General features: G+C 38.6%; 1 protein-coding gene across 1 annotated transcript in view; it reads right to left on the minus strand.

Annotated features, from left to right (window-relative positions):
* The window catches only part of ube2wb (ubiquitin conjugating enzyme E2 Wb), a 50,941-nt gene extending 40,873 nt beyond the window's left edge, over positions 1-10,068 (minus strand). The window contains exons 1-2 of the mRNA XM_052023696.1: positions 10,041-10,068; positions 8,879-8,970 (exon numbers count right to left, since the gene is read on the minus strand). Of these exons, the coding sequence (XP_051879656.1) occupies positions 8,879-8,970; positions 10,041-10,055 (107 nt within the window). The 5' untranslated portion in view covers positions 10,056-10,068. The remainder of the gene's footprint in view (positions 1-8,878; positions 8,971-10,040) is intronic.
* Positions 10,069-14,306: the final 4,238 nt, after the last annotated feature.

Raw genomic sequence — 14,306 nt, forward strand, 5'->3', positions numbered from 1 at the left:
GGGAGAAACAAAAAAGGGTGATGACCTGAAAATGTTAAAATCAATAAAGATTGGAGGACTGTAATACGCCCATATGGAAGTTTAAGTGCTGTTCCTCAAGCCCATGTTAGGCATCATTGGAAAAACGTAGGAAGCCAAGGACAGAGGGAAGCGAATGAAAGTGGGACGGAAAATTAAACGGTGATTACACGAAGACTGGAAACTCAGCTAAAAATTGGTCATCCAATCTGTGTTTAATTTCTCCAATATAAAGACCACACTGTGAGAATAAAATTTAATGTATTAGAATGGAAATGCATCTGAACTGCTGCTTCAACTGTATGGTGGGAAGAGATAGTGAGCAGGTGTTGCATTTCCTATGACTACATAAGAATCTGAAAGGGGAGGAGTGGGTAATTGGGTCTTGTGGTGGAATCCCATTGAAGGTGGTGGAAATTATAGAAGATGGTCCGTTGAATGAGAATACTGTTGGAATGGAAGGTGGAGAACATGGGGAACCCTAATGTGACCATGAGGAAGGGTATGGGAGAAGAAATACAGAACATAAAGGATGAGAGGTTGAGAGCCCTATCAACTACGGTAGAGGGGAAGCCACAATTAAGGATAAAAGATGACATCTTAATGGCATTGATGTGGGAAACCTTGACGTCAGAGCAGATATGTCAGAGATGAAGAAACCGGGGAAAATGGAAATCCTTATAGGAAGCAGTGTGAAGGAGGCGCAGTCAAGACAGCTGTGGGAACCAACAGGCTTAGAATGGATATTGATCGCCAATCTAAATCCCCAAGTTTGACACTGAGGTGTAGAATCTGCAAGTAGTTGAGCATTCCGATACAGGAAGACAATAAGATGTTGCAGTTTTAACAAATGATATGGAAATTTGAGGGTTTTTTTAATAATTACCAAAACCTAAGAAGTCAAAAGGTCAGAAATTTCCAAAATTCTTAAGGTGCTAAATTGCTCAGGGTAATAATTTGATTAGTAGTTTTTTAAAAAAAAAATACATACAAAATGTCAAGAAAGCAGTAGCATAACGTTTAAGTTACTGGGCAAGTAATCCTGAGGCTTGAACAATATATTCAATCTATTCGAAGCATGTTAAGTGTCTTAAACACAGAAAACATCCCAATGATACACTGAAAATTGGTCACTGATAACAATGTGTAAAGGAACAACAGACACTGAGCCAACATCTCAGCTCTTCCAAAAATAATCAAAAGTGGAGTTGGATCAACCCACTCTCGTCTCTCTCTCTCTCCCTTCACCCGCTCTCTTTCCCCCAGCAATCCTTTCTCCCCTCTCCAATTTTCCCCCATCACAATGTTCACTTCAACCTGCCCCCCACCCCAATCCTCATCATGTAGAATTCTTCCCCCAACAAATATGTTCTTTGATCTTCACAACAGTGGGAGATCATGCAAGAGAGACTATTGAGAATGCTTCCTTAGATCTCGGATATTAGAAAATATTGGCAGCCCTACAACAACCCAAGCCAAGAGTTGTATTATGGGCATCCCCAAATTATGATACCATAATAGTCTATTGCAAACATATTATGCAATCCATCAGTGAAAGAGTGAAAAAAAAATTTAATTCAAATTATAAGGTGACTATAAAGAGCAACTATCTTGTGTATTAATAATCAAATTCTCTACATTGGCCTCATCAGCCACCTCAGAAACCACAGAACTGGAGCTCCAACCTGAGGAAAAGTGTAAGCAGTTGTTACTGGACTAAAGCGGTTCCTGTTTCAGAAAAAGAGTTGGTTGAAATTAAAATGACTAACGTAGCAAATAAGACAAATCAAGTTTACAAATATCACAGCTGTCAAAGATTTAAGTTCAGCTCTACTAAACCTAAAAATCTAAGTTTTAAAATGAAAAATATGAAAAAAAATGTTAAAAAATATCCAGCCATCATTCCCTGGGGTAACAGAGAATAGTAACACAAAATGTGTTTTCCTGTGCAATTTGAACATGTGCCAACTCGAAAAAATGAGTCCTGATACCAGTTTCTATGAAGCATTGAGTATAAAAGCCAGGAAGTCATGTTGCAACTGCATAAAACTTCGGTTAGGTCACGTTTAGAATATTGTCAATTTCTGGTTGTTGCATCACTATTGGTATATTGTCACATGTACCGAGATACAGTGAAAAGCTTTTATTTGTGTGCCATCCGGACAGATTATTCATATGTATGTGCATTGAGGTAGTAAAAAGGAAAACAGAATGCAGAATATAGTGTTACAGTTACAGAGAAAGTGCAGTGCAGGTAGACAGATAACACACAAGCAGGAAGGATGTGGAGGCTTTGGAAAGGTTGAAGAGATTCACAGGATGTTCTCTGGATTGAAGAGTATTATCTATAAGGAAAGGTTGGACAAACTTGGATTATTTTCACTGTTGACTGAGGGGCGATCTGAGAGAAGTATACGAAATTATGAGGGGCATAGATAGGGTAGATAGTCAGAGTCTTTTTCCTGAAATGGAAATGTCAAATACTAGAGGGCATTGATTTAAGGTGAGGGAGGGGAAAGTTAAAGGCAACTTTTCTTTCTCACTTTACACAGAGGGTGGTAAGTACCTGGAACACAGTGCCAGGGGAAGTGGCAGAAGCAGACATGACAGTAAAGTTTAAGAAGCATCTAGATGATACATGAACAGACAAGGAATAATGGGAAATGGACCTTGTGCAGGCAGATGGAAGTAGTTACATCATGGTTGGAGCAGACATCATGGGCCTAAGGACTTGTTCAATGTTCTAGTATTGTCTTTGTAACAAGCCAATTGAGATGGAAATGATCTTCATTGCAAGGAGGTTTAAGTACACACTTAATGTCCTTTAGAGATTGTGCCGGGTTTCAGCGGGACCACATTTAGAGTGCTGTGTCTATGCACCTGAAGAAAAATATGCTTGCCTTGGAGCTAGGACTGTGTAAATTCACTCAATAGATCCCTGAATTGAATAGATTGATAAAGGAAGAGAGATATGACTAAAACTAGCCTATATTCACTGGAATTCTGAAGAAAAAGGTAACCTCATTGAGGAAGCTAATATTATAGATCAGATTCTGTGTTCCTTCCCTTAAGGATCAACAACTCAGAGGCAGAGATGCAGGATAGAAGGTTGAACAATTAGGAATGAGATGAGGAGAAAATTATTTCACAGAGGGAGCTGCAAAAATTTAGAATTTTCTACCTCAGTTATAGCTAATGAGTACACTTGAAGCTAAGTAGCAGTTTTGTTCTAGGCAAACAAAATCAGAAAAATGGGGAAAATCAGGTGAGAAAATAGACTTGAGGTACACAAATCACTCATTATCTTTTTGAATGATGGAGCAAGCAACCTATGCCTATTTATGTTCTTGTGGCAAATATCTGTGAAGAGACTTGGGAGAAGGGTGCTATACAAATCCAGGTTGTTGAAATTAAAAACATAAACAATACAGATGAACAGGCCAAAACAGTGTGAATCAATATTCCAGTAAATCAGTATGCAGCAATGTCTTGCTCTTAAAGTCACAAATTTGTAATATCATGGTGATTTCCAAATTAAGAGAGCAATTAAAATCAATTTCATCCCCTTCAAGAAGCTCTCAAAAGGGTCAGATTGAAACTCCTAAACTTCAACTAGCAATCTGAATTTTTTTTGTGATTTTCAGTGAGCTTCTTCAATATTTCTCAATGTTAGCTCCTTTAGAATGTTGAAAGAAATCAAAAGATTTCTATTTTAAAGTTTTAAATCTTAAAAATTCTTTTTAACACTTTTACTGTACTTTGCTTTTAAAAAGCGGATAACGAGCAAGGAAATTGTCCATGTTATTGTTTAAATGGGCTTCAAGAAGATATATATGATGAGGTTCCACATAGTTAGCAGAACATTTACTGAATTGGAGTTTACTATCTGAAATGGATAATCGGTGGAGAACCATAGATGCGATAAAGAGAGCGTTCTATCATTGGTTATCTGTGACAACTAATGTTCTCTAAAGACCTGCTCTGAGGTCTTAACTTTTAATCATGTATATTAATGATCTGGATACATAATTCTTTTTTATAAAATTGAAATTTGCAGATGACATCAATTTGGAAGACAGCAAGTTTTGCTGATAAGAGCAGGAAGCTACAAAAGAGAGTATTGGGAATGGGAAAAATTAAGTAAGCAGGTTAACGAAGGTTTGACTCCTTCGGAGCAGGGAAGATAAATTAGATATTTTTTTTTAAAAAGTGATGGAAGACTAACAGCTGTGGTGCAGCAAAGGGATTTGCTTGTCCACATACACAAAATCACCAAAGCTTGCTGATAAGTATAAAAAGTAATCAAAAAAGACAAATGGAATGATGGCCTTGATCTCCACATGCATGAAATTCAGAAGAGAATAAATGAAGCTTCATTTGCGCAGTCTTGGAAAAACATCTGGAACAGTGCATTAGCTTTTGGACAACAATCCTCAGTAAAGATACACTGCCTGCAGAATTGTGCAAATTCACTGCAATTCTATGAGGTCTTAAATGGTTGGAGGTCAGGTTGTATTTCTTCAGCTGACATTTCCTCGAGTTTGAAAGATTAGGATGACCCAACCAAGGTGTTCACTCTCATGTAGAGGATGCAAATACAGACCAAAAAAATGACATTTACAGTTCAACTATTCAGGCCAAACGTAACTTTTTTTTAACACAATGAACAGTCGGAAAGTGAAACACTCTCAAAAGGTAGTAGATAGGAATCAATTGAAACCTTCAAGGCCAACATCAATGGATTTTGTTGGGCATATGCTGTTTTTCTTATGTATATCAAAACTGGATTGCATATATGTATAAAAAACTCACTAATTATAAACAACTCTCAAAGATTAATAACATGAAAAAATAATCAACTCTATCATGAATCAAAGTATGTTGTTATTAAATCTTAACTGAAACCAAGAGAGCAAAGAGATAAATGTTTTGACCGTCCTTTTAAAAAGAACTAAGTTGAATACAAACTTCAGGGGGAACGGAAAAAAAAGGAAATAAAGAGAAAAATAGTATTTGGAAAAGGATTTATGGATAACATAAAAGAAAACTTTCAGGTTTCTTCTTCAGGCAGTTATCCAAGAAAAAAAACTGTTTGGAAAAACTGAATGAAATAAATCCAAGTCAGCATGGATATTTTAAAAGCAAATCATATTTGACTAACTTTCAGTTCTTTGATGAAATAATGAAGAGATGAATGAATGTTGATGTATATGGACTATCAAAGGGCTGTTGATTAAGTACCACAATGAAAATGGACAAAATTAAAGCCTATTGGATTAAAGGAGAAAAAAGATTCTGTGAAGAGGAAACTGGTTAACAGAGATTAGTTGTGAACGGTCAGTTTCCAAACTAGACAAAATGTACAATGATGTACCACAGGATGGTGTTGAAATCACTGACCTTTTGGATACATACTGCATAATGTTAAAGTCGGCAGAAAGCTTGGAGATATGGTAAACAAGTAAAGATGACAGGAACAAACTTCAGGAGGACAAGCATGCTGGTAAAATAGGCAGATGAAATTTAATAAGATGAATTATGAAGTAATTTATTTTGATAGTAAGAATGACGAGAAGCACTACAACCTAGAATGCAGAAGCAGATAAACCTGGATGTCCGGTGCACATCTTTGAAGACGGAAGAATCTGTTAAAAAAACTTTAAAGTACAGGATGAAGTTGTAATCTTCGTGAAGAAAGGCTTGGAACCTTTATAAAACCCTGGTAGGCCCCAGGTGGCCAATTCTGGTACCAAAATTTTGGAAGCGCATCAATGCCTTAAAGGGGATGCAGGGGGATTTACAACATTAACAGGAATGAAAGACATCTGTAATGTGGAGAGATGAAAAATCTGGTGTTGTCCTCCTTGAACAAGAGATAGTTAAATGAAGATCTGGTTTGAACTGCTTTGATAGAATTAAGAAAAGGGTAACTACTTCTACGGGCAGATGGGTCAGTAATCAGGAGGACTAACAAGCGTAGTGCATGCACAATGAATGATAGGGCCCTAGGGAGATTTGAGGAACAGAAAGACTTTGTTGTACAAGTCCAAGGATCCCTGAAGGTGGCAGCATAGATAGATAAAGTGGTGAGATTATGGTACATCTTTATAAAAAAAGATTGGTTAGGCCAAAGCTGGAATACTATGTGCAATTCAGGCCATCACACTATAGGAAGGTTATGAATGCATTGGAGAGGTTGCAGAAGAGATTCTCCTGATGTTGCCTTGGATGGAATGCTTCAGTTACGAGGAGAGACTGGATTGGCTGGTTTGTGTTCCCTGGAGTGAAGGAGGCCGAGGGGAGAGAGGTCTGACTGAGGGAGACAAAATTGATGGGCATAGACAGAATAGAGAGTAGGAAACTTTTCCTCATAACAAAGGTGTCAAAAACAAGAGGACATAGATTGAGGGTAAAAGGGAAGAGGTTTTGAAAGGATCTGAGGAAGAAGTGTTTTTCCACCCAAAATGAAGTTGGAATCTGGAATGCACTGCCTGAATAGGTGGTGGAAGTGGGTACTCTCACATTCAAGAACAATTCAGATGACAACTTCAATTGGCTACAAACCAAGTGCCAGTAAATGGGATTAGTGTAGATGGGTAATTGATGGTCAGTTTAGACATAGTGGGCCAAAGGGCATGTTTCTATACTGTATGACCATGAGAAAGATATAGATAATTGGCAAAATAATCCAAGACAATGAGGAAAAAAAAGGGCTTAAGTTGTGGAACTGGAATGCTTAAGCTTTAAATTGTGTTGGAAGCAGATTCAAAAATTACTTTCAAAACAGAGTTGGGTAAATATTTTAAGTGGGAAAATTTCCAAGGTCTTTGCGAAAAAGTAAAGGAGTAGAACTAGTTGGATAACTCTTCGAAAAACTGACACAGGATTGGTGGTTTTGAAATGTCTACGTCTGTGGCACAACATTCTACAATAAAACAGATTGTTTATAGGCATATTTCAAATATTCTGGCATATCCATAAAGCACTCCACTTTCACGGGCTTAAGTTTATACTGAACTGAGAAATCAATGTCTACAGTTCAACCAACTACACAATTCAATAACTGGTCCAAATATAAAACATAAATCATAGAATCATAGAACACAATGTTGGACTTTTTCTCAAATTCAGTTGCCCCAATTTTATCTCTGACAGTTATTCACTTCTGAAGGATATTTTGTTGAATACTGTGACTATCCATTTCTTTTAGCTCATCTAAATGCATAAAAATCATAAAATATTAAAATGATAGTATCATTTTCTGACACACTGATACACTCCCATGAGCAAGAATTAAATCCAAATTTAATTCAATTCCTATCAAATGATAAACTGAATTTAAGTTTACTATTGCTTGCAAAAAAAATAGTAAATGGGTTATCCGACTGATTTCAAAGTAGAGCGTGTACAATGCTGTAGTTGGTCCAGTTTTTTTTATTGCTATGCTCAAGCAGACATTAAAACTTTTCTTAAACCAGTTGTTTAGATGGAATTAGTATCAGTTTTCAAACACATTAGTTGATCCATTGAGATGATTCCTCAGGTCACATGATGTTCACTATCTTTTGATTAAATGCAATATGCTGTTAATATTAAAAGGTCCATTTCACTCGAAGTATCAAATACATAACCCAACACAAAGTCAATCCATCAAACTAAAAATGTGGTTTGTTGTTTCCTTTAATATTTAAATAATATGAAGTCTCCTGGGAAGAGGATCTGAAGGTGAACTGTTTGCACCAAAGTCCTACAGTCTTCAACAAATGTGACTGTTTGTTCTACTTTCTTTAATTATTCTTTTGTAATTGGGATCATTAGATCAAGTGTAACAACCTCACTGTTATTTGTTTACAACATATCAGTGCTATACATTACAGATAATGATAACTTGCAGAACAAAAGCTTTTCTGCAGCACCACAGATTTTTAGAAACCATATTACTTTACTGACTTCAGTGAATTCTGAAAGTTAGATATATCAGTAATAACCTAGTAAACATTCAATTACTTGCAAATAATCTATAGAAAATGTATTTGCTCTTGGGCAGAAATGTCATTGTTATTTCGTTACAAAACAGATACACAAAGGCACAAATGAAAGCATTACAAATTTATGATGCTGACCATACACAGTTCTAAACCTCTTCAGAGAGTGGAGAGTTAAATAAAGCTATTAAAAAACAATGAATATACATAAATAATCACAAAAACTGCAACACTGCCAAGCTGCTTCATTAAATAGCCAAACATTGCTAAACTCAAAGGGCAAACAAAGGAACTATGTAGACCTTAGAACTTTAAAAAAATAAGGTGACATTATAGCCACATTGCAACAAAACTCAAACAATATACCTACATTACTAAAGTTACATTAAAATCTCTTAAACACCCTGATCATGTAGTTTCTGGCAAATACATATAAAATAATAATTATTTTACATTGTGTGGCTCTTAAATTTCCAGAGCTTTTCTTTTAAAATTAGCGCTCACAAAATATCAGACAAACCTTGTGAGAAACCTCACAATCACCACAAACTTGTTTCTTTTTTTTACCCACACTGCTTCACCTTGATATCCATTTTGTGAAATTATAAACAAACATTCATGTTGTGAAAATGCATTTTATTTCAAAAATCTGACAAGTGACCATTTGGTACCCTTAAGGATATGGTCATCTCAAAAATATCCTTGTTCAACTTAGCAAACTTTAAAATATGTATGTCATTTGTCTTCATTAACTATAATTTTATTGGAAGGGATCTTTAGTTCTAGTAACATTGTCAAGATTTAAAAGAAAACATCTCCTTTAAATCAATCTTCACATTTTAAAATAGAAATATAAAAAGTTTCCAAGTACATACTGTGTAATTGAATTTTGCACACTCTTCTCATTTAAAGTCATTCCTGGGGGTGGGTCATTTTGCAATGCCATTAGTTCTTTCTGTAATCTTTTCTAATAAGAAATTGTATGCAATAGTTAGAAACATTGCACATTGTTCACCCAGCAAATACATTCTCTGCATAAAAATATGTTCCACTGAATTAATTTATCAACAAATGTACAAATTATGTATTCAGTTTTATATATTTCCAATTTTAATAAACGATACAATATATAAATACTAAAAGCCACGATTTATACAGCTGTTGGACATGAATCTAACTCCAAGTTGTCGAACTTGTGTTTAATATACGTGTGACACAACATGGACAGAAATAAATTTACAGCAACTGATTAAATTGCAGTATCCTAGAATATTTATACGTACTTTCTTAAACCGAAGATGTTAAAAAAGGATCTTTTTCTAGACTAACAGAAGTTTTACCACTGAGGATGAACACTAAAGAGCTGCAGGTTCACACCTGTGGTATCCAGTATTACTTGATCGTTCCCACATTAAAAAGCCGATTACCGGGGGGAAAAAACGAGGTGTTTGCCGAAGTTTACCTATGTGAGCCTTCTCTTGATTACAGGTTACCTCACAAGGGGAGGTTTGACAAAGCGAAGCTGGTGAAAGCCTGTCAAATGCAGCCGCGGCGATGAGTTGCTGTTCCTGCAGGGCCTCGGTGGCTGCGGCCGGCTGACACCTGTAACCTTCAGACGGGCGGCCGGGCACCAGTGCCGCCGGCATCACCTCGCCGGACGGTGATCGGGAGGAGGGAAAGGGATGGGAGCCCACCTCTCCCCGGGGGGGTCTCAGCAACCCCGAACTCCCCGTTTACCATCGACCTCGCTTGCAAGTCCGGCAGCTGCCAAACGGCGGGACAACTGCGGGCTCCGCCGACGCTTCAGAAGCAGCAGCCGCCGATACACGGACAAAATGTCCAAACACACGGCGGGCCGGTCCCTCCGGCCGCCGCTCGCCTCCCTCAAAGCCCTGTGGAGGAGGTGGCCGTGCAAGCGCCCTGCGTGCCAGCCCACCCACCCCCCGGCCGCCGCGGCTCCATCACAGGAAGGAAACCCATCGCTGGCTCCGCTAGGATGGCCTCGGTGCAGCGCCTTCCCGGCGGCGGCACACTCACCTGCATTGACGCCATGATGGAAACCCCCTGCGCCAGAGACCACATTCAGCGGCAAAGACGTCGTTGCGTCATCGCGCAAGCACGCACCCGCGCCCCCGAGCCAGGAAGAGAACGTGAACGCGCGGACTGGAGCCCCGGAGTCGACACGCGGTGGTATCGGTTTATTATTGTCACTTGTACCGAGGTACACTGAAAAGCTTGTCTTGCATACCGATCGTACAGGTCAATTCATTACACAGTGCAGTTACATTGAGTTAGTACAGAGTGCATTGATGTAGTAGAGGTAAAAATAATAACAGTACAGAGTAAAGTGTCACAGCTACAGAGATAGTGCAGTGCAATAAGGTGCAATGTCACAGCAAGGTAGATCGTGAGGTCAGAGTCCATCTCATTGTATAAGGGAACCATTCAATAGTCTTATCACAGTGGGGTAGAAGCTGTCCTTAAGTCTGGTGGTACGTGCCCTCAGGCTCCTGATGGAAGAGGAGAGAGAATGTCCCAGGTGAGTGGGGTCTTTGATTATGCTGGCTGCTTCACCAAGGCAACGAGAGGTAAAGACAACAACGAATGTGCTGACTGTCCAAGCAGGTGAAGTTGCTTCCTTCAATATAACTCGTTTTGAAACGTGCCATCCTCTTGAAGCAAACATTTCCAATTTAAGGTCATGTGGCATTGGGCCCACGACGTCCAGTGGACACCCATCTGTATTAAATGGCTTTGCAATTTTGATAAATTTCATACATATTTTTGTTGAAAGGAGCATCATGTTGTTCCTCACCCTCCACTGAACTGTCCTGATGCACCAGGTCAACATGCATCTTTTGCCTCCACAGATGCTGCTTAACCTGCTGAGTTCTTCCAGGTTTCTGTTATTTTTGTACCAGATTTGGGCATCTGCAGTCTCTTGTCTTCCACTAACTCTTGCAACACACATAAAATGCTGGAGGAACTCAGCAGGTCAGGCAGCATCTATGGAGGGAAATGAACAGTAGACATTTTGGGTCGAGACCCTTCATCAGGTCCTGAGGTCCAAACACCCTTTCATATACAATAAGACTATCCAGAAGAAATTCCAACAGGTTAGCAGTGGACTTGCATTTGGAAGTGAATTTCCTGCTGCTACCCTGAATACCCTGCCTATTCAGGATAATGAAGTGACATCAACCATGCTCAGGATAAGCTCTTTACAATTTATCAACGTTTGACAATTTTGGGGATACTTATCCACTTCTTTTGTGGGCTTCTTTGACCTTCCATCATAAGCTGTCAATTGATCAGTTTTCTGATCTCTCTTGAAGTGAGAGCAGTTGTGTAGGAGATCAGAACAACTTTCTTTGGTAAAGGAAACACCAACAGTGAAAGCATCATCAATCAGTAGATTGGACAGAAAGTAGTTGATGTCAGAAAGTTTGCCATTACATATAGTTTATCTTGGTATTATTATTTGTAAAAGTCATAGTGAGAAATGTTATCATTTTAACAGAACCTGCAATATCAATGTATAGAGTAGGATTAATTTAGAATTGCAAAATATTTCTGGGCATTATCAACATGCAGTGCATAGTATGGTTACTGCTTTTCAGTTTTTGTTACTGATGTTTAATGGGCCCTATTTCAGATCCTTCATTGTAAACCTTGACATTGTAAACACTGACCTGACAGTGCTAGTCTTTATATTCATTTTTGTTTTGGCTGTTGTTGCAGTAAAAATAGAATATATGTTCATTTACTATATTTTTCCACAAAGACAAAATTATTATTCAGCCTAAAACTACAAAGCTAAAGAAGGAAATTTCCAGAGCAGGAGCTAGATTCAGGTTTATGAACATAGCAGTACCCAGTTTCATCTGATTCATTGGTAAAAATTTGATATCAAAGACTTCTGAAAATGATATACTGCACCAGTGATGACTCGGAGGTTCTTGGTCTACCATAAACCAAATTCAGGAAGAATCAATAGGTCATTGAAATGTTGAAGTGACCTTCTGCTTAAGGAACATGGAAAAGGCGTCTCTAACTGCAGGTGCATACTATCCTCTAACTCATAAAAGCTTATTATTGATTGCCAGTACTGAGGTCCTTGACGCGTTTTCTCTGTTTCCATGTCATAAGAAAAACAAGGTAACGTGCCTTAATGACTACTGTCTGGTGGCTCTGACATCTGCCATCATGAAGTGCTTCAATCATGTTCAGCCCTTTTAGCTGGAGGTATCAAACAATGACATAATGCAAACCTTACACTCGCCCTGAATAACACTGAGATCTTGGATCAGATAGATTTATAATGGGGACAAATGTGAGACTAGAAGTCACGTAATCAGTTTAAACAACTGCTAGGGGTGACATTGATTGTGACTAACTAAATGAATACGGCTGCCTGGAAGTTCCGAACAGCTTTATTTTCTTAAAAACGCCCAAACAGTGAACATGTATCTAGCTAGTTGTCCAGAAGGTTGTTAACATAGAAAACTTTGTTAAAGCAAACTTTTCATCTTGAATTATTAATATGTAAGTGATAATGAGGCAGTAAAGCCACCTGCTGTGATTGTATAGATAAAAGGCTCAAATTCCAGATTCTAAAGCTAATTTGCACGTGGGCGTAGATTTTATTCTTTGGTACTAATTCACTCACAAAGCTTTTTCACCATCTACAAGGCACAAGTTAGGAACATGATGGAATACTTGCCTGGATGAGTGCAGTGCCAACAACTCTCAAGAGGCTCAACACCATCTAGGAAAAAGCAGCCTGCTTGATTGGCACCATATCAACTACCCTGAACAGTCACTCTCTCCAATACCAGTACACATTGGCTGCAATTTGTACCATCTTCACAATGCACAATTTTTACTCACCTTGGCTACCCCAACAGTACCTCCCAAACCTGGAACCTGTGCTCCCAGGAGAGTAAGGGCAGCAGGTGCATGGGACTACCACCACTTGCAGGTTCCCCTCCATCTGTACACCAACTTATTTTGAAATTATATTGCAGGTCCTTCATTATTGCTGGGCCTAGATTCTGGAAATGCTCACTCACCAGTATTGTGGGATACTGAAGTCTTGAAGGACTGCTTGATTCAAGAAGGCAGTTTGCCACTACTTTCTCAAAAGAAATTAGAGGTCAGCAGTAATTATTGACCTTGCCAGCAGTGCCCAGATCTCCCCAAAAAATGGATGAATAAAATCATCCTTCTGAACTGACTCCTTTCAATGGCCAGAGCTCCTCCCAAAGTTACAATTTGGATTCTATCAGTCAAGAAACACAAAGGATAGAACCTCCACTGCAAGACAGATCCAAGAAAAATGTAGGGATCAATACCAACCATTATATGTGGCCTTCTTTTGCCTCACAAGCACTTCAATGTTGTTGAACAAGGGAGGTTATGGAGCATCCTTTTCAAATTTGGCAGTCCTCAAAACTTTGCCATCATCTACTGTCTGCTTCACGATGACATGCAAGCCGTGATCCTCATCACCAGATCCACCATAAGCCTAATCCTAGTGCAGACTGTGATCAAGTAAGGCGGTGTCATTGTATCAACACTTCCCAATCTTCCTGGTTGCTATACTTCTCACTTGCAGCATGTTCCCAGCTGGATTGGAGTTAATCAGCAGGATGAGTGGGAAACTGTTCAGCCTTTGTTAGCTTTACTCTGGAACCAAGCTCACTGTGATTTACTGTCCTGTTCATTGCCCTCACCCAAAACCAGTCTGAATTCTTTGAGACTTTCTGTCCTCTGATCCTGGTTATCCAATTTCATGTTGTCCTTAAATGAATGTGATCCAAATCTTGCTGCTTCTGCTCTGTTATTCAGCTGGGGAAATTGCAAGTGTAGACTCCACTGCTTAAGACGTCATCACTTCCAATGCTAAAAAAATTTTTCACATGATACCTTTGGGCACTTTTCACTAAACTGGAAAGATGCTATTTCAGCATCCTGACATTACTAGGCAAAAATGTGTAAATTACACATCAGTGTTCTGTGTGGCGTAAACACTATACAGGCTTTAATTCTGCATTACTGTTTATAATCCTGCATATAAACCAGTAGAACAAGAAAGAACAGCTGTCAGCTACATCCAACGAAAAACCTGCAACTGGTTGATTTTCCAGAATTCTGCTTCTTGCAGAAATGGTGCTCTTTCAACCAGCAAATACCAAATTATTAATGAAAATAATTCAGCAAATCATTGGTCTGAATGCTGAAAAAATTATAGCAGTCAAGAACAAACCTAAACAAGGAACATATGCTACATGTTAGGATGAA

The sequence above is a fragment of the Pristis pectinata genome, chromosome 9 (assembly GCF_009764475.1).
Source record: "Pristis pectinata isolate sPriPec2 chromosome 9, sPriPec2.1.pri, whole genome shotgun sequence".
Classification (NCBI taxonomy): domain Eukaryota; kingdom Metazoa; phylum Chordata; class Chondrichthyes; order Rhinopristiformes; family Pristidae; genus Pristis; species Pristis pectinata.